The following is a 20,716-nucleotide window of genomic DNA, read 5'->3' as shown; positions in this document are numbered from 1 at the left end:
TGGCGGGGAAGGAGCAGGCTCCGGCGTGCCCGAGTGCAGGGAGCATCTCTTCAAGGTGCTGGTGATCGGGGAGCTGGGCGTGGGTAAAACCAGCATTATCAAGCGCTACGTGCACCAGCTCTTCTCCCAGCACTACCGGGCCACTATCGGGGTGGATTTTGCGCTCAAAGTCATCAACTGGGACAGCAAGACCCTGGTGCGGCTGCAGCTCTGGGATATAGCAGGTAAGGTCCGTGGCCCGGCTTCTCCCTGCAGGCTGCGCCCCGGCGGACAGAGGCCTGTGAAACCTGGCGTCCCGGGGCTCGGTCCCTGCAGAGGAAAGGGTATTTCGACTGTGAAACCTGTCATCTTATTCTTCTCCTTCCACTTATTACCTGCAACCCCTTCGTCTGTGTTTCAGGCATAAATAGAGAGAGGTCTCGATGTGGAAGTGAAGTTTTTGACTTTTTATATGCTGCATGTGCTCCAGAGTCTTACAGCAGTCCTCAAAAACCTTTTTTGCTCTGCAGCTCCTTGCTCACTCTTCCTGCTCCTGTTGCTTCTCTTGACCCATGTGACTGAGCACTTAGGGCCTTGGTTATGACCAGCTGCTTAAATTCATTCATGGCTATGGTTCTGTAACACTTCCAGAAGAAATAAGTATCTTTTTCAAGTAGGTTATGTTTAGTAAGAATGCTTTACAGGCTAAACGTAACTCAAACAGATAAAATTATTCTCAAAGGATATATGCTCGAACATTACATGTTTGGCATCACTTACTTAATGTAAAAGTAACTTGTGTCCCTGCAACATGGAGTGAGGGAAGGGAACTTCTGGTATATTTAGTTCTACATGGAAATCATGGGTTTGTGTATCAAAAGTATACTTTGAGCACATGGAAGCCCTATTAATCTGTCCAAACTGCACATCATTCCTTTGCTATGTATGAGTTAAAACTGTTCTTTAACACTTTTGTTTTAAGGGTTCCAACTGTATACCTATCATGGTTAACTTTGCTTATGCTGTGGTGTTAAATGACAGAAGAAATTCTTTTCTGCTGTGGTCTTGTAAGAAGTCTGTTCCCTTAAATCCTTAATCATATCAAACTGATACTGCATTTCTGGTCTTGTGTGCAGCCCAGGTATATTAACCTGCAGCTCTCTTCATCCCTCTCCCCCATGTTCCGAATTTCTCCACAGATATGAAAAAGTAGACTTTGTCTCAAATGCTGGTGTCAAAATTTACGTTGCTGGAAGGCACTGGGATAACAACTGGTAGTTACTGTTTCCATGAACTATAGGCTTTACAAAGTGGAAGCTCAGAAAAGAGGAAGTATAAGGTGGTTGCTGTAATCCTGTGACAGATCAGTTCTATGTTAGTTTATGGCCTTTGTGCTCTAAAGGTTGTCTTAAAATACTTCAACTATGGTTCTTCAAACTAAAAAGCCTGCTTCTCGCTGCCATATGCTGGAACACACCGTAGATCTTCCTGCTGCTGGCCTGTAGGGTAAACGAAACTATTCTCTAATTGCTCTTTTGGAGATCAAGTAAATTGTTGGCAAGCTTTCTATTCTTGTGTGTTCCTCTTATGGATCAGTTTTAACTTTCTATAAATCAATCGACAGTATTGGTGCATGCTGTCACAATGCTCTGGAGGTATTTTAGCAGGTTGGGGGTTCCAAAGGTTGAAGAGGGAAGGCTGTGAGGATCCTGGGGTTTGGCAGGCTGCCAGACTTATGTTTAACTTCTCTCCAGCCCTTGGTTTCTTAAACTGGGGTAGGCTTTCCTAAAGCAATCTGTTCCAACAGGCTAGGCAGAAACTTAGCTTTAAGTTGTAATAAAATTTGGACAGACCTATTTACATTATCCTATCAATATACCCATGCATTAATTTCAAGATCTAGAAGATGGTATTTTTCACTCTGTTGTTGCCCTTAGTGTACTTTGGACATTGTGAAGTGAAGAGTGAGTTAAGAGCTGCTGATAAATCCCTGGAGGCTTGTGCTAATATTGATAGATTAAAGAATTAAAATTTCTCCTGTCACTGACGTATTTTTCCTGTTTTACTATGTGGTGTAATTCTGTATCAAATTCCTGACTAGTTGTTCCTTAGTAAAAATGAAAAAAGAAAATACAACTGGTTTGCAATTTGCAGTCCAAACTCTTATTTTGAATCTGGTACTTTAGGATGTTCTGTCTCCCCTGCTTGAAAAACGAGACCAAGAAGAAAAGTAATCTCAGTCTTAGTGTTTGACTGGGCTGTGCTTAGCCAATGTGACAGTAACAGTTCAGACTTTATAGAACTTGACATCTCAGTTAAGTGTTAATCATTAAAATAAAGGGGGCTTTAGTATCCTTAAAGGTTAGCAGTTTTAAGACCCTGACACAAAGTCCTTGACCTGGGAATGTGTTCTGCAGTTGTTTATATCTGTATTCATGAATATTTCTAAATACCTAAGGTTGTTAACAGATCTATATAGAAATTAATAGTTACAGAACCAGGTTGAAGATGGCTTTTATATAGTGATAGCATGTTTCCTAAAGCACTTTATTGAAGTGTGTAACAAAGTATCTGAGCATGTGATAGTCATTCCCTTTTAACTCATCAGCCCAACAGTCTTCTGGCTTTCAACAGCCCATGTAGATAATTTCGTCTGCTGGTATGTGCAGACAAACAGCTTTAGATCTCTTCAAGAGATCCAAATCTTATGGTAAGTGTTGTTGCATGTGACTTCCCTGCAAGCAGTATGGTGCTGGCATTCTGAATTGATTTTGATGTGTTTTAAAAGGCTTCTGAAGTGAAGTTTAACCCTTAAGCATAGTAAACCAAGTTATTTTTTACTAGATAAAGCTTGTACTTAGCAGTTCATAATAAAAAACCTTTTCTCAAACAGTTGGGTGCTGCAGTCTAAGGTTCTGTACCTAAATTAATGATAAGAACTAGCCATGTAGTTCAGTCATCAGCTAAAGATTATAAGGTAGATACTGTGCTGACTTCTGGTGTGATTGTAGCCAATATGATGAATGTTGTGCTATGTATAGCAATGCAGCAGGTTCCTGAGTAACTTCAATGTCTTGTGCTGAGTTTTTTTAGTGATTAGATAATTCTATCAAATAGAGTGTGACAGTGTTACATTGCTTATGCTTTTTTTTTTTCCCCCTCTAGTGGGAAATAGCCTTGTTTTAAGGTACACTATAATGCAAATTCCTGCAGCAGAATCAAAGGGGAGGGGGTGTGAAATAGTGAAGGGTGAAGGGTAGACCTGTATATTCCAGAAACACTTGGGCATTTTAGTTTTTAGACAGTTTGTAGCTTCTTCAATAATGGAGATGAAAAAGCTTGGGAGTAGGATTGATCAGTCATGGTCAAATGATCTTGGTTGCACCTTGAAGTATTCTGGAAGAAGATGAACAGATTACATGCATGTTCATACAGGAGCAAGACTTCTAAACATTAGCTGCCCTTAGATATTACTCTTGTTTTTTATCTTGACATGTGGAGTTATGATAAATATCTTCCTGGTTACATTCTGAAAGTGTTAGAACCCCCTTGATCAAAGGACATAAATAATTGGCAAAATAAATAGGAGATAGGAGTGAGTCATTGTGGTAAAGAGTAGAAAACAAAGGAATCTTAATGATAGGGAAGTACTTTTAGAGTCTGTTTCAGGACACTAGAGATTCCTGTTTGACAAGCAGGTTGTTTTAGTGAGTATACTGCACTGACCACAACTTAATGTAGGAGGTGAATATAGCATATTGATGAAACTCAGTCAAATAAAATTGGAGGAACACTTTTAAGGATTTTCTGCATCAGAAACTTTTGATCTGATCTAACAAGACCAGCAACTAAGTAGTCTTATCTGCTCCTTTATGATCCCATTGACTATCACTGTCACTCAGACCATCCTGTATGAACATGCAATTTGCCAGAGGGCAGGGGTGGTAAAAGTCATAGATGACTGTCTGAGCTTGGCTTCTCTTCAAGAATGTTGCTAATGACAGCTAGTAGGCAAATTTGGTTTTAAAGCTCTGAGCAATTTTGCATGAACTTTGCAGAATTTCTTTGTAAAAGTGTTTATTAAAATTGAAGTAATGCTTTAACTGGAGGAATGTGGCTATGACATTAGCAGAACAGAAGAGGAATGGTTGTTCTTCGGTATTCTACACAAGCCCTACATGCTCTACACAAGCTTTTAGGAGCTGAATGATAAGATTTGTAGCATGCAGATTAGTTACTAAAGTCTTGTCTGTCTCCTTGAGCAGATCTGAACTCTTAACTTGCTAAAAGTAAATACCAGTCCCCAAGAGAACAGAGGTATCATGAAATATTGCTCAAATACTAAGTTGAGAAAGAGCTGGAATAACCCATCTTTTCTATGAAGACAAGTAAGTTTTAGATATGTGAGTAGATGTTAAGCTTTTAATTTCTTTGGGAAGTTAACTTGCTATCATCTATAGGAAGCTATGAGAAAATGAGTACAGGAAGCAATGGGTGTGGGAGAAGGAGGAGGACATCCTAAAATTTACTTCATGGCAGAGGACAAAAAACTTAAACTGAAAGGAGCACTTGCAAAGCAAGACAGCAAAGGCAAAATGCAAGCTGCCTTACTTCCATAAGCAAGAGTGCTGCACCCAATAACATTTTCTGTCCCAATGGAATAAGATATACCTCCTGTAGAAAGCTGAAGTGCTTGGTAGCTATGCACCTTCTGTGGAACGTAGCTGTGAACTATTATGTGTATTGGTGGCTGAGTTTCAAAGGCATTCAGGCTGTTGCAGTATGTGAGAAAGCATACTTCTGTGTGCAAAACCTTATAGTTTCAACCAGATGTATAATTCAGTTTTTCTCAGTCTGAGTTTGTGCTACTGGCATGTCAGAAGACCACCAAGTTGCTTCTATGTACCAGGTCATTAACTTGTTTCTTGTGTTATGAAATTATCTTATTCTTTTAAATAAGATCTAAAGAAAGCCTTAACCAGTGTTAATGCATCCCTGAAAGTCCACGTGTGGCAAACAGAAAACTTCCTCCATTTCCTATATATACATACATAGATGTGTGCCACAGAAGCATGTACTTTAATTATTTTTCAGAGGAGTCTCTCCTAAGTATGGAGAGCTTAGAGATAGTAGTATCTAGATATTCATGTAACAACTTGCCGTTACCCATAACAGATCTTGAGCTCAATATAGGGATTAGAATGGCAACTCCTACAAAGAAACAGTGAAAAAACTGCTTAGCTGTGTGTCTAGTGCAAGTGAGCGCAGGGTGGACGCAAGACAATCCAAGCATAACCTGCCTCTAGCTGTGGGGTTTTTTTTCTCACTGTGTCGTGGTTTAAGCCCGGCTGGTAACTCGGAACCACGCAGCTGCTCGCTCACTTCCCCCCTTTTTCCTCCCCCTGCTCCTGGAGGGATGGGGAGGAGAATTGAAAGAATGTAACTCTCACGGGTTGAGATACCAACAGTCCAGTAACTAAGGTATAATACAAACCACTGCTGCTACCACCAATAATAATAATAAAGGGAGTAACAAGGGGAGAGAATATAAAACTAAAAGGGGAAAAGGAAAAAAAAAACCCCACAATAAACACAAGTGATGCACAATACAATTGCTCACCACCCGCTGACTGATACCCAGCCTGACCTGAGCAGCGATCTGGGCCTTCTGGGTGACTCCCCCCAGTTTATATACTGGGCATGACGTGCTGTGGTATGGAATACCCCTTTGGCCAGTTTGGGTCAGGTGTCCTGACGCTGCTTCCTTCCTGCTTCTTGTGTTCCTCCTCACTGGCAGAGCATGAGACTAAAAGTCCTCGATCAGAGTAGACATTACTTAGCAACAACTCAAAACATCGGTGTGTTATCAGCATTTCTCTCAGGCTAAAGTCAAAAACACAGCACTGCACCAGCTACTAAGAAGGAAAAAAAATGACTGCTGTAGCTGAACCCAGGATGCACAGCTACAAAGATACCTAATGAGTGAAAAATGTGTGCATGAATAACCACCTCAGAAATGGGTGCAGAACTCAAGAGTTCTGAGCTTTTTTAGAAACTTTAAGTTATTTGAGGTTATGTTCTAGTTTACATGGTGATGGAGGTTCCAGCAGCAGTTGCCTTCCTGTGAAGGTGGGAGCATTATCATTCTGCTGAACAGCTGAGGTAAGTCAGGAAACTCCCAGTCACTGTGATTAAGTCTCCCGGCTGATAAAAAAGATTTGAAAGACCCTTGACTGATTTCTGAATGCTTCCTGCTCATGCACATTTAAGTATAAATGTCATATGAGGAAAATTACTGAAGGATGATGTTGGCTGGAAACATGAAAGACTAGCAGGTGCAGTGTGAGAAGGGGAAAGTAGGCCTGCTCGTGTCGAAAGATTAGATTATTTTTTTTTTTTTAAATACTGTATTTGGAGCAGTAGATGCAAGAAATGGAACTGAAGGTGTGTGCATGTTACCTTCTAGAAACCACCCTTCTGTGGGAAATCTTGTGTGTGTGTCCCTTCTTGTGACTCTTCTGGAACTGCCAAATTAGTTACGAGGTTTTAGTTTAGAATTACTTGCTGTGCTTGGAGCTCTCCAGCTAAGTATCCAAATGAGTGCTGAACATGTTAAGCTTGTTTCATATTGATGTCTCTCCAGCCCTTAGACCTCTCTGAATATAGGCTCTGGATGTCAATATGCCTTCTTTTTGGGATTTATTCTGCTTAAGTAATTTCTTATGAAATCCTATCAAGCCAGGTACGGTTATTGGTCTTGTTGATGAAGCAATTTCCTTGTCTTTCAAGTGGAGTACTGAATCATTCATATTGGTGAAGGTTTTTGTGCTTAGTACTCTATTGTATAGCAACGTAATGTACTGTATTATGAACTGAACTTCTTAAAGCCTGTGTGCTGATGGAATTCCATAAGCATATAGGAGACATTACTGTCTTGAACTTGGTGTTGTAAGGCGGTTGGGTATGGTAATTTTGATGCAAGACAGAAATGTTCAGTTAAACGGTAGAATTGAGACAGACATTCTTTGTGTCTTGGAAATAAGCTTAGAATTTCTCCATAGGTTTTTCTAGGTGTCCTACAGGAAATGGGGTTAAAGATGTGATCTTAGAAGACCGCCTGATCTAGTACAGGCTTAAAAGAAAGTTTGCTGATCTTGTGGGTACTCTTAATTTCTGTCAACAAGGGAAATGCACTTAGCGCTTGAGCTTCTAATCACTATGCAATAGATGGAGCTTCAGCCAAATACATATGGTTCATATATATATAGCAAACTTTATACTTTTTACAAGATGGCAATAAGAATGCTTCCCTAGCATTATGATACAGAGAATAAAGAATGCATCGGTATCCATCAAATGGGTAGGGGGAAGCTACCTTAAAGGGAAACAATACCTAAGTTTTTATGTGCAATACAGACGACAGGAGGCAAAATAGTATATATTGCACATCATAATTAATTTTGGGGTCAGATTATAAAACAAGTTGGAAATCTTTGCAGAAATCACTAACTTACATTGATGGTAAGTTGGTTTTTTCTTTTTAAGCAAGTATTGGCTAAATTCTTGCCTTTCATGTAATACTGACTCGTGTAGTTAGAAATGAATCTGTCTTGACAAGTCAAGTGCATTCCCCTTCAGAGACGTTGTATATAATATTAAATATATCCTTTCAATGCATGGAGTTTACATGAACATGCATTGACCTTTATCATCAACTTTGCTTCCATCAGTATTACAGCTTCAGACTCTTGGTGTTTTCACCTTATTTACATCCCTACTTTGGCTCTTACTAGTTTGCTTTTTCTTTATATGTGCACTGGGGCAGGGTGTCACTGAAGCACGTATACAGAAGTACAATTTGAGCTGGCAAGTGCTGTTAAAGGGGTTCTCAAAGGACTACCTGTCTTATGGGATGCAGGAAAGAAAATAATCTTAGCTGCCTGGTTCCAAAAAAGGCTCCAGCATGCTGTATAAAATAAGACTCTTCCCTTCAGTAGTGAGCAAGGCCACTGGGATTCAGTCTTACAGCCGTTGGAAATACCTTCCTTGAACTCCAGTGGTAAGTATTGCCTTGCTTTTGCAGTCTGTTGTAAACTCTTACCTCCAAATACTCACTGCAGAAGTTGGGAAGTGTGGTATGCCATGTCAGAAGGAAGTGATTCACAGTAAGGGAATTTCTCTTTATATTTTCCTATGAAAGTGTATCAGTAGCTCTTGTGAAATTCTTACGTATGTTAAAGCTAACATGACCAGCAGTAAGCAGTCACTAGAAAGCACAACATGCCTCTCCAGCTACCTGGGGTAGAATGCTAGATATTCACAGTTTTTCTCTGGCTATGGGGACACAGAACAAAGGTAGACGGGGTGTGGTAAGATTATGCTTTGAAAACTGGTGTGATTTCAGGGGTTTATGGAGCTTGTTTAGAAATAAATATCTTAACTCTGTTCAGAAAACTCTCAGTAGCAGTGGCTTCTAGATTAGCAGCAGATGAAAACCAATATTCCTTATTGTATGGATCTTAGCAGCTTTTCAAATAAGTCAAAAAGCAGCCTCTGAGTGTCACTGCAAACGGCTTATGGGAACTTGTTCTTTAGATGCTCCTAGGCTAAAGGGCTGGGTAGGGTGGCAGTTATTTGGTACAAAATTCCAATCACACAATGTGCCATGACACATTGACCATTTTAAGAGATTAACATTTTTTCAGTCTTGTGATAAAGTTGTTCTTGAGACACACTGACTTTAAAATTGTTCTCCTGTATGCTGTGAAATGCTGTAGTGCCATACAGCATCACTGTGAAGTACACAGTACCCTTCTGGCTGCACGTCAGCACACCAAAGGAGATGGATTAGAGGGTGTCAAGCATGAAATAGGTTGATTTTGGCAGATGACTTGTTTGTGTCTAGTTAAAACAAGGTAGGAAGTACCATTCATGCTGTTGCTGGCTCTAATTGGACTATGTCAACTTCTTCTAAATACTAATGAAAGGAAGGTTTTTGAAAACATGCTGCATTTGACAGCTAGTTTGAAGTCATTTAGTGTGGTTGAAATATACTTTTCTGGGGATGGAAATCTAGTGTTTGGTCAGGGACTTCAATTTGCTGTTTAGCAAAGATGCAAGCAAAACAGTTGAAAGTTTTCTTAAACATGGCTGTCATATTTGTACATAGAATACATTCGATGCTGGACCAAGCCTATTGAACCGTAAGTGCAGAGTATTGCTTCTAAAGTTCTTAGACAAGATAGTAAGTTGTTGAAGTCAGTTTGGACAATCCTAAATCATTAGGTTAGCCCAAGGTTACAGGCAGCAATAAAAAGTTTATCAGTCTTGCTGTAAAATTCCCTGCGAGAGCTGTACAATTGTTTGAGGAAAGCTTTCTATTTTTGTGAGGGATAATGGCGTGCTTTTTCCATTTGTTAGGATTGTGGATAAGGGCAGTGTTCCTTACAGAACATTTCTCTTGCACCTTGGTGCTCTTGCTGTTTCACTGGTTAGCAAACAGGACTGTCCTGCTTTGGAATAAAGTATAGTGATAGTGAATGGAAGGACTACTCACTGATTTTGAAAATTTGGGTAGCTGACAAATTATTAGGTTAGTAACTGGCTGTGTTGTGACTTCTAAGAACAGAAGAAAACACTATGATCTAAACAGTCAAAATATTGCTGCACCTGAACTGATATTGTTAAGTGACTTTTCAATGAGTACGAAGTCTTTCATACATACTGTATACATAGTATACTGTAGGTGTCATGCCTCTGACACAGTCTCATTCAACAAAACTGCTTCAGCGGCTCTCTGCAACTTTCTAATGCAGACATAACCAGAGGATCAAAGGTTATCTGTTAAGGTAAAGTGGGAGTAAGTTGAACAAGGATTAACTGGCTGGCTACCTTTCCCCTGAAGCCTGTTTTTTTCTGAAGGATCTGGGACACTTATTGTTGGGAAGAGGTCCATCCAGTGGTCAGATTTCCCACACCGCCCATAACACTTCACTTAAATCTTTCGAGGCTGCTTTTGTCTGTTAGAAACCAAAAGCTGCAGTCAGTAAAAGCGTTTCTAGTACTGTCTAGTACAGGAAGATACATTCTTGTAGCTCTTGCTTTTTAACCTTACCGTGTTTGTCACCAGAACCACAGATACCAAATATCATGTTCACAGTGGTGGAAAGTCAGGCTAGATGTGGCTTTTTAAACTCAAGGTTTCTAATATCTGCTAGGGATGCTTGTATAGTTTAACACCTCTGTGATTTAAACACATGGCAACTTTGCACTAATAGCTTAAATGGGTGAGAGTGAGGAGTAGAGAGCCATCTAGTACTGACTAAGGCTGCTATCCATGTGAAAAAGCAGGTAGACACACTTGAGCATGTCCTGTAATATTGATAGTGGTTTGGTTAACCTACTTCTTGCTGAGTAACAGATTCAACCTAATTGGGCAAGACAGTTCTGGGACAAGCTGTGCTGGTCTGGGGAAGGGAGAGAATGCCTTCAGCAATGGTAGCTTGCCAGCAACATACTGATACATCTGTATAAAAAGGAGCCTCATTCTTCTCACACCTGACCTTGGGAGTGCTAAAATGCACATTAGATGTCTGGAGACCTGGGAGATGCATCCTCAGGGCAGTTCTGGATATTTGCTGTGTTGTGCCAAACCTCCGCCTGTAGGGCCAACAGGCATCCAAAGTGTAGTCTATTCTTGCCTGTGGCTCCTAATGGACTTAGGTGAGTTTTGAAAGTGACAGTAGTTCTAACTTGGAGGATTGGGCTGCATGCCCAGCCATTTTGGATGGTATGTTAGCTTAAATCTACCACACTGAATGACATGAACTTTATTGAGAGTTGGGATAAAAATAAGGAGCTGCCATTCACAAGTTCCTTGATGTTAATTTGTGACAGCCTGACCCAAGAAATTCAGGGAGCTGGAGAAAAATCTTCTGTAAAACAGCACAACTGGAGCAGGGAAGAGAGTGCTCATTAACTTAGGCCTTCCCTTGGCAGAATGAAGACTGGAAAAAAGGGGTTTCGCTTATTGTTGTTCCTGTCTAGGTTGAATAAAAGCACAAAAATCTCATGATCCTGGAAATTGTCTGAAACAACTAACTCGTAGAGTTTAGTACTGAAGCCTAAATAGTGGCCCTGTGCTTGCACACTGTGTGGCTGATAAGGTCAGAGTAGTTGACAGCAAGGACTTAAGAGCCATGGTGTTGGCAATTAAATTGGAGTTAGTCTGACTGTCACTAATTCTTGAATTTTGGCATAACTAATTGACTATTAGTGATCATGGTAAATAGTTGATCTGAGAACCCTTCTCACAATGGAAGGAGAATGTTCAAGTATTCCCAGACTAAAACTGATTTATTACAACCATTCACTATAGCTTAATAAGCATCCTGTGATGCTTGAGTTCACTGCAGTGTGTAGGAGCTGTTGATAGAAAAGCAGAGGAGCTGAAACATGCTAGCAGGATGCTACTTCTATGCATTTTGAACTCTCTTAACTTGATTCACTAAGCCTTTTGATCATTTTCTTCACTGCTGCAGTATTTCCAGGTAGTTCTTTTGGCTTGGTTTTATAGGTTGAACTTTTCCTTTTAAAATAACTGAACTCTTGAGTTTCTGCATTTTGAAGGACAATGTTGGCAAGAGCTGCTTGGCTTTATTCATAAACCGAGGACTTTGCTGTTTATCATACTCTTGACAACTTTGTATTATTTGGTCCAGGAAAAAAACTGTGAAACTTCATTGCATTGGTCTTCCAGTTAGCAGCAAATAACTTTTGGAGTAAAATTCTTCAGCTAGTTGGCCACTAACTTGTGGGTGACTGTAGTTCAGACTATACATATATAGTTCAAGATTATTTGATGTGGAACTGCCAAACTCGGTAAAATCAACTATTGAGCTCTGGCCACCCATTAAGCTGATTAGCCTGTCAAAGGTTACTTGAACTAATGTTACTTCAATGAAAGAAACTATTTGTTCCATCATTCTTCCAGTCAGGCTTTTATAACCCTTGGTCATCTTTCTCTTCCTTGTTAATGATGCAATTTTTGGAGGATGCCAGAACTGTTAGTCTCCTCTGCAAAAGAGGAACTTTGTCCAGTTGTCCATCAGAACTCTCGATGGTATGTTGAGGGTTTAAATGCCACCAACACAACTTTGGTTTCAGAGTTGTGTGGTTTCAGATAAGACTAAGCTTAGATTTTTACAAGGTAGGGGAACTCTTTCTATACTGTTGGTATTGACAGAGGTAAACCAAAATTAACCTTCACAGAAAAAAAAATTACAGCTTGGGAAGCTAGCTTGGCCATTTTATTCTTCTTGATTAAGTCCCTTTAAGTTCATATAAACTACATATTAAGACTTCCAGGTATAGTAAATAGTCTGGGAGAAGCAACCCTGACAAAAACTCAGTATCATGCATATCCAGCACTCATTTGTACCTTTAACTTGCATTTTCTAGTCTCAATTCCCACCACACAGGAGGAGTTAAGAGTAAGAGCAGAAATAATGGTAGGAGTGTAGGGTATCTCCAGCTAACTAAAAGCAGGAACTGCCACAATAGGTCACGCTGCTGTGATAAATAGGAGTCTTGGTTATTCCTCACACTGGCAAAGATTGCTGTAGAAACTCTTTAAAATGTACTTGAAGGCAAGGTTGCAGTGATTACTTGTATTTTGCAGTGAAGTAAAGGGCATAGATAAAGCTTCTGTCAGACCTGGCTATAATTTTTTTTCATGTAGTTTTTAGCTTACAGTTTACCCCTGTTACAATGTAAACTGGGAAGTTTAATAATAAACTAATAGTCCCCAAGCTCTCATACAGTTTTAAACTAAACTTAATGCTTGCTATGCTGTAGGGAACTGTATTAGTTCCTGATCCATCACATTATGCAAGTATTTCATCTACTGTTGTTGCAATTACTGGAAAATATGGTGGCAATATGTGCTGAGTCATTTAGATGTGAAAACTTTGTGGTTAGAGAATGCAGAACTTTGCATTGCATGCAGCACTTCCATACCTCTAAGCAAAACCTCTGAGCCCTGTGACTGCCCTGTAGCTTAGCTCCTCATCTATACCTGAACCCCTAAAACATAGGGAAAGTATACCTTTGTGGTACCTTCAGGTGTAAGTCAAGGCACTAGACCTACCAGTGTGATTAATCTATAATATACTTTCCACACTGTTGTAGTAAGCAAGTAGTTATCTTCCTGTCCTCTTCCTTCCATGATTATACACACTGGAGTTTTTAAGTCTAGTTTCATCTATCACTTTTTGTCTTTTTCCCCTTTGTGGATACGTTCCACTTTCTGTACTGCTGCTCAGTACTATTCTCGCACATGGTGAAATGACTAGAGCAAAAATTTGCTGGACATAGGAAAGGGAATGACAAATCCCTGGTTGAACTGAGCATGGCAAAAATTGAGTCATTTAGTTTTAATAACAAATAGGATGATGTTCAGACTCCTAGTTGTGCAGTTTGCTTTTTCTGTATGGGTGTTTTTGCAAGAAGAGCACCTGCTAAAGCTTTGTGTGAAAGTACTGCTAAATTTTCAAAAGGCTGCCTAGAATGCTCTGCACCCCCTATAAGAAGCTTAGTATGTGCGTTGTCAGTAATAATAGAATTGTAGAAGTCTACTCAGTTTATACTGAATTCTCTTCCTGCCTCATGCCATATACCTTTTACCACAACAAAACTAACTTACCTCTTAGGCTGGCCATGTGTTATTACTTCTGTCTTCTTTCTACAAAATAGAAATAATATATCCTTCCTCGTTAGGCCTCCAGATAGACCAGAAGAGCAGTTGTAAGCTAGTGTGTGGGTCAGGTTTATTGTTAGTGTTAGTTAATTCTAGAGATGAAAGTAGCTCTGTAATAAACTGGTTTGGAGGCTGGGCTACTTTAGAAAAGGACACTCTAGTGTGAGTGCTGCCTTTGACCAGTTAAAAGGCATTAAACTCTAATACTGTAGAGGTATTGAACTTGTGTGTGTTTTTAGGGGTAAGGGGCATAAAATACTCCTAATGTCAAGCTTAAATCTAATAAGTAAAGATAAGCTTTCACACTGATATGCACATCAGTTGACTACTTTTGTCCAAATTTAAATTACTGAACAATATGTATCAATGTGTTTCCAAATCTAAACCTCATACTATAAGAGCAAAAATTGAATTCTATCATAAAGCCAGATGGAAATAATACTTAAATAATTCTTGACAGCTGAAGCCCATGGTTTCTAAGTAATGCTACTGAGAACAAAGTATAGTTCAGTTCAGTGCAGGCCAAAACCACCTTTTAGGCTTAAGAATCTAGCCTAGAAAGGCTTAGAGAGACCATGTGAGTTACTTGTATACAAGTTGTGTGTATACTGTTTAGGAGATACATTTCAGCAATGTCTCTTCCAGTGACATAGTCACAGAGATACAGGCTCGGTGCCTGGCTTGTTTGCCTTAGAGGTCATGGCATAAATGTTACTGCAAATTTAGAACTTTGAATATGGAGGGAAGAGCTTTGTTGTCACACAGAGGATAATGAGCTGGTAGTGAAGAAATTCATGTATAATTTCTACTCCTCAGAATATGCTGGCTAGTGATGCTGTTTTATGCAGCATCATTCTTTAAAGCTGAACAGACAGAAATAAAGTCAGCTTTATACTTCTCTGGAACTTCACTGCTGCTGCTTTCAGGCAATTCTAACAGCTGCTTAGTCAACCTTTTCTGAAAATGTCTATAGGGAATGAGCTAATATGTACACTGAAGTGCTGAAGTTGATATGAGGCATGCTGTTGAACAGGATCCCTTGTCAAGTTCCGTCACCTAATGAATTTCTGGCTCTTTCTGAGAAGTTAATACCCCACTTCTTGTAAATGTTTGTCCTTGCTAATGAAAGGCTGACTTCAGTGTTTATAAACGGAGGACAACTATGTTTCCAATTAAGACTTTTACTAAAATTACATAAGCACTAAAAGCTGAAGTGATGATACACTGTAAAAGTAAATTATAAAGTGCAGGGATGACTGTTCCCAGTGAAGACTTCTGAACAAAGCAGAAAGCTATTTTAGTAGCTTGAACTTTCCAAACAACATGCTAGCATTTGATACTGCTGTGCATGCTCAAATACAAACGTAGCATGGTGGTCTGACCTGCTGAACAGACGAACAACTGAACGGGCACTCTAATTCTACATTTCGAGTACAACTACAATAGTTGTACTTTATAAGAAAAGGCTTTTTTATTTCATTATACTCATTGACCGTTGGTCGTCTTCTGGATTTTTATTGTGAATAATTGTACTTTAACTATTCTGATAATCTTGTTTCAAATTCTGGGAGTGCTGTGGAGTTCTTGTAGTTAGACATTATTCCAGATAGTCTTGGACTTCAAAGATAAAATCGAAGATAACAAGTTTAGCTAGGACTGTTAAACTACCTCCTTTTGAGCTTGTCCATAAGGAAAAATCTATAATATAGGTGTCTTCATCAGAAGATAGTTTGAAGGCTGTTAGCCTTGGAGCTTGTAGAAACCCTTGTTGCTCATGCTTCAGAAAAAGGCCCTGAGTTGGCTTAAGTTTCTAGCTGAAGTAACTGTAGAGTTATATCTAAATAGTGAAGAACTTTTTTTGATGAAAGAATGATTTGTGTATAGTTGTGCTGGTAGTGGTTTTCTTTTTTTAGTCATTACTTCTCAAAGAACACTAAGTTGTAATAAAAAAATAAAAATATCAAAAATATTAGATGGTGATTGCAAACTGCTCTTAGCATCTGACTTGCCAACTTGTCATATGCATAATATATATAATGGCTGTTACAGTGAGCTTACTTAGGATAGAAATAGCAATGTTATATGGATTAGGTGAATAGACCTGAATCCCAAACTTGTATGTACTAACCTGGTATAGAAGTCAGTTTACACTCACTACAGTTCATGCTTTAGTATAAATATATTCTGTCACTGTCCTCTCTTTCAGGCCAGGAGCGCTTTGGAAATATGACCAGAGTATACTACAAAGAGGCAGTTGGTGCTTTTGTGGTCTTTGATGTCACAAGAGGGTCTACTTTTGAGGCTGTTTTAAAATGGAAGCATGATTTGGACAGTAAAGTACTCCTGCCCAATGGCAGCCCCATCCCTGTTGTTCTTCTTGCAAACAAGTGTGACCAGAAGAAAGACGGCAGCCAGAATCCCTCTCAAATGGACCAGTTCTGCAGAGAAGGTGGCTTTGTTGGATGGTTTGAAACATCTGCAAAGGTAAGCATAAATAAATATGTTTCAACTCTAAGTATTGGATGAAAATAGTCATGTAGAAATAAAATTATCAAGTACAGCAAGTGATGGCCAAGTCTCTGGTGTTCAGGAAAAGTTGGAAGTGGTGTGCAGGTTTATGGCATATTTGTATTAGATTAGAACTACATATTAAATTCAGAGAACCTCAGAAGTAACTGGAAACTTAACTGAATTTAATAATTCTTTTCATCTTGCCTGCATCAGGATCAGAGTTATTCTTTAGATGTTAATATTAATATCAAAAAGATATGAGTAATCTTTAGGTGCAGGTTTTTATATTACAGCTTCTGTCTTCACTGTTGCATGTAGGAAGTGGTAAGACTCTAGAAGTGAACAAGCAATTTGCTCACTTGGTACTACTTACCTGGATGATAATGTCACTAAAGCATTTTCTGCTTTATGAGGCAGTGTTAAGGCAAAACTGGAGAAAACCAAATTGTTCTTTATAGTAACTTAGGCTAAGACAGCTGCTTTATTCGAACAGAACTTTGAGTAACTTCATATATCATACACTTTTATTCTACAGAGTTGGTTAATGCACAGATGAGGTTGCAGCAGCTTAGCTGGAAGTGAAATTCAACAGTTTCTTAAAACTCAAATCAATTCTTAAAATTAAAGGTTTGTCTGTATGAAAACAATGCGGCTGACAGACCAAATTATTGGTCTGGCTAATAACTCCTTTATATGGAAAGCTAAACCTCAAGGTCCCTCTTTTCCCTTGGCTGGCCTACTTCCTTTAACTGCTGCTGATGAACTGGCACAAAATGATGCTTACACAACTCATTAAAAGGAAAAGCTCTGTAAGAATGATACAAGAGATAAAGTAATAAGCCTCTGCCTGATCACTTTAAGGATGAAGGGTACACAGTGACACAATTAGTTAAATTAGCTAATCATTTGTTTGCATTTGAACAAATTATTCCTGAATTCCCCATCTATTGCTATTCCTACATCTATTTCTAAAATATCCCACTGTAAGGTTCCTAATACTTAAAGAATACCAAGATTCTGCTTTGGGTTATATCTTCCCTGGAGCTTCACCTGTCCATGATACTGCTATGTATAAACTTCAACATGGGTTGAAAACAAATGTAAATAACACAGGGAGAAAATTTATTGTGGAAGCATAGTGACAGCTTGCATTTTAGGTGACATTTAAGACATGACAATGTCAAACAAGGTTCTTGGTGCAGAGAAAAGTCCAGACAATATTAGTCCTAATTCAGTTATTATTTGACTTGATAGGACTCGGAAGAGGTGTAGTTAAAATACCTTAGCAAAAACGCAGGACAGCTTTCTTGTTTTCCAAGCATACCAAATCAGTTTATGGTTTTAAGGTCCTGCCCACTTAAATATCTTGATAATTTGCTTTTGCCTTTCTGCTGGAAATGATACTTGAATCTTCAGTCTAGTCATCAGTAATACAGGTCCCACTCTCTATGGATTAGGGAGAATATTAAAGGCAAAAGAATTGCAGAGTGTGTAAATATGCATAGAAGTACCTTATGAACATCCATACACCAAAATAAGGAGAGTTGTCCTCCTCTCTGGTAAGGGAAAGGTGCCTATCTGCGAACTGCCAAAAAGCAATTTGTGTCTGACAACCACAAGCTTGTGAAGTGCAGCAGTAACATGTCAAATGTTCTCATGATCAAGCCTTGCTCATGTAGAGTCTGTAAGCAGAAGAGTGTTCTGGGGTGGTGTTTTGCTTGGAACTGAAGATAAGCAATTCCAAACATGGTAGCCCTGTAGTGAGCCCTGGTGGCCCAGACAAATCAAAGCTCTGGCCAAAGGCCCCGTGGCACTGGCCAGCTTGGCCCCTCAGTAACTGAGATACCTAATGACATTTAATAGGGGTATCCTGCATACACTCTAAAGAAAAGTGTGTATTGTGAAGGTGTGGTTCAAAACATGCACATGTTGGTAGAAGAGGCACCCTGATTTAGCTGGGGTTTTGAGGCCAATAAAGGTCCTTTTACATAAGTGCATCCAAACTGCAGCAGAAGCAGAGAAAGGCCCCAAAAGGTTGAACACTACTATGAACAGTCTGTCTATCTTTCCTGATGCAGAAATGCGTTTTGAGTCTTCCAAATGCAGATGACAGTTATCCCTGGCTGCCTATTAGATTAGATTTGAAGTATCCTGTTAGTAATATGGGTGGATAACTTTGCCTCGAAGCTTTCTGGTAACTTTTTTCAAAAAGCAAGTGTATGAGCAATGACCTGATGCATTTAAGCTGTTTGTGTCATGCTAATGAGGCAATAGAAGAGTTTTTATATTCTGCCAGCATCTAATAGGAATGCATCACTATTTCAAAAAAATCACTTCTTTCCTTTCAACATTTCTAGGACAACATCAACATAGATGAAGCTGCTCGATTCTTGGTGGAAAACATCCTTGCCAACTACAAAACCTTTCCTAATGAAGAGAATGATGTGGGGAAACCAAAACTGGACCTAGACCCATTGAAAGCAGAGAGTAAATCGCAGTGCTGCTAATGCTACCACTGTTGAGTAAATGTGATGGGACAAGCAGCAAGACTGTTCCTTAAATCAAACTGCTGCTATGGTGCTGCATTGTGACAATTCATTTGGGGTGCCTGGTATTATCTAAATAGGTGATTCTTGTGGGTGTTTACATATTCTTGTTTTGCATGAAACTGAGTATCTTGGAAGTTATCACTCCACTTGCTTGAGTGGCTAAATATAAGTCTTATTAGTTTCTTCTTACCTGAGAAAATAAGGTAGTGTTTACACTCCTAAAAAGGAACAAAAACAACATTCTGTGTCTAGTTTGCTTCTAGGATTTATGCTACATTCCATAGGACTCACTTGTCATGGTTTTAGCTGAATAGATACTGGCACCTTTAAAGTAAACTTTTCCTTTCTCACCAGTAATGTCCCACTTTAGCCTTCTCACCTATACATGTGTCCCTATTTATTATCCCCCACCGCTAGTTCTCTTTGAGACATCCCAGAAATATTGAAGGGGCCGATGACAGATAAGAGAGATCTTAATGTGTTCACTAGGACTGAGTGAAGCAGGTGGCTTTTACCACTGAGTAAGAACAAGATGTGTAACTCCTATTTAACAAGGGAAAGGCATGGTTATAGAGGTACTAAAAAAAAAAAAAAATACATGTCCAGCCATTTAAGGCAGAATATTTTCAGCTAATACTTTACATATGAAACACATTAATGGATATAGTTGTACTGCTGGCACATAGTTAAGGTAATCTCACCCATATGCACATCCAGAAATAAACATCTAGTAACTTTTTCATGCACTAACACTGGAAGCTTTACCAAGAGTGCAGAAGTAAGTATCTTGCTGTTCTGCAATAATGAACTTGCTGCTTTTTCCTGTCTTGATGGTTCTGAATATCATGAGAAAGGAGAGAGGTCTGGAAGGAAATAGCTTAACTGGTTCTTGCTAGCCTATCAAACCCTTCCCCCCATGCCCCAAGCTCTATCTTTTTCATCTTTAGAACAGTGCTGCACTCTTCTGACTACTTGGAGCTGGTGAACTGGTTTACCAGTTTGTAACTCAGTATAGTGAAATGCTTATGTTTCCTTGGTATAATTCATGTATTTTTGGCAGCAAATGAAGATCAAAAAGATTAGAGAGATTTCACAGTTCTTAAATACATTCTGGAATTCTGGCTTTACTTGGTTGCAAGGCTTTGGAACTCCCCTTTATTTTAAGGGTTTCTTCTGTCCTGGTACCTCATTGCTACTGTCTTCAGAAGTCTTATCTTGCTTGGTCTGATGATGCTGATGTTTTCTTAAACATGAGCATGAAGTATGTGCCAGATTGGATATACTTTAATCTGTGTTGAGATTTCTTAGGCTGTTATTTTTTTTTCCTAAAGAGTTATGTAGTTTTTAAGAGAAAAATAAATTTATTTGGGCATCTTTACATATGTTGTTGTTGTTTGCTCTTGAGAACATGAATCTTCACCCTACACACAAATGCTTTCATTCACATTTGGAAACAACTTTATCTTCTAGTAGTTCCTATGTGAATGGCTTATTTTAAAATGCCAAGCCTTACTGGTAAAAGCTAAAACTGGGTTTCATTAGCTTAGAATCGTAAGATAATTCAGATGAGCTTTATTAGATAGCTAGTCTGCCTTTGTGCTGCAGAGTGGTTTTGTTCCTGTTCCTTTGAGGGAGCATTACTGTTTGAAACTGGTGGGATGGATCAGGAAATCTGATCCAGCCAGAAATTGAGTCTTATAAGACCAGACTGGTATTTTAGCCTGAGGAAGGCAATGGGACCATCTTCCTGGTAGAGAATGACACTGTAGTTTGTGGAGAAGTGCTTAAGTCAAACTAGTCATGAAGCCCTTTTTCGATTAACTAAAAAACTTTGATTTGGAAAGATACGTGGAAGTTTAGACAGACCCAATTTAACTTCAGGCTAGTAAGTGAGCAGAAAGTGTCAAACATCATTTGTTTT

General features: G+C 39.1%; 1 protein-coding gene across 1 annotated transcript; it reads left to right on the top strand.

Moving 5' to 3' along the window:
- Positions 1-4: 4 nt before the first annotated feature.
- RAB32 (RAB32, member RAS oncogene family) lies at positions 5-19,123 on the top strand (the record flags this gene model as incomplete). The annotated part of the gene is made up of 3 exons (XM_010012599.1): positions 5-224; positions 15,942-16,219; positions 18,604-19,123. Coding segments are annotated over 3 exons (648 nt in total), but the record flags the coding sequence as incomplete, so codon positions are not given.
- Between the last annotated feature and the right edge of the window lie 1,593 nt (positions 19,124-20,716).

Source organism: Nestor notabilis, unplaced genomic scaffold (assembly GCF_000696875.1).
Source record: "Nestor notabilis isolate BGI_N333 unplaced genomic scaffold, ASM69687v1 scaffold15684, whole genome shotgun sequence".
Lineage (NCBI taxonomy): Eukaryota > Metazoa > Chordata > Aves > Psittaciformes > Psittacidae > Nestor > Nestor notabilis.
The sequence above is the reverse complement of the archived record's forward strand: the minus strand, read 5'-3'. Positions and strand labels throughout refer to the sequence as shown.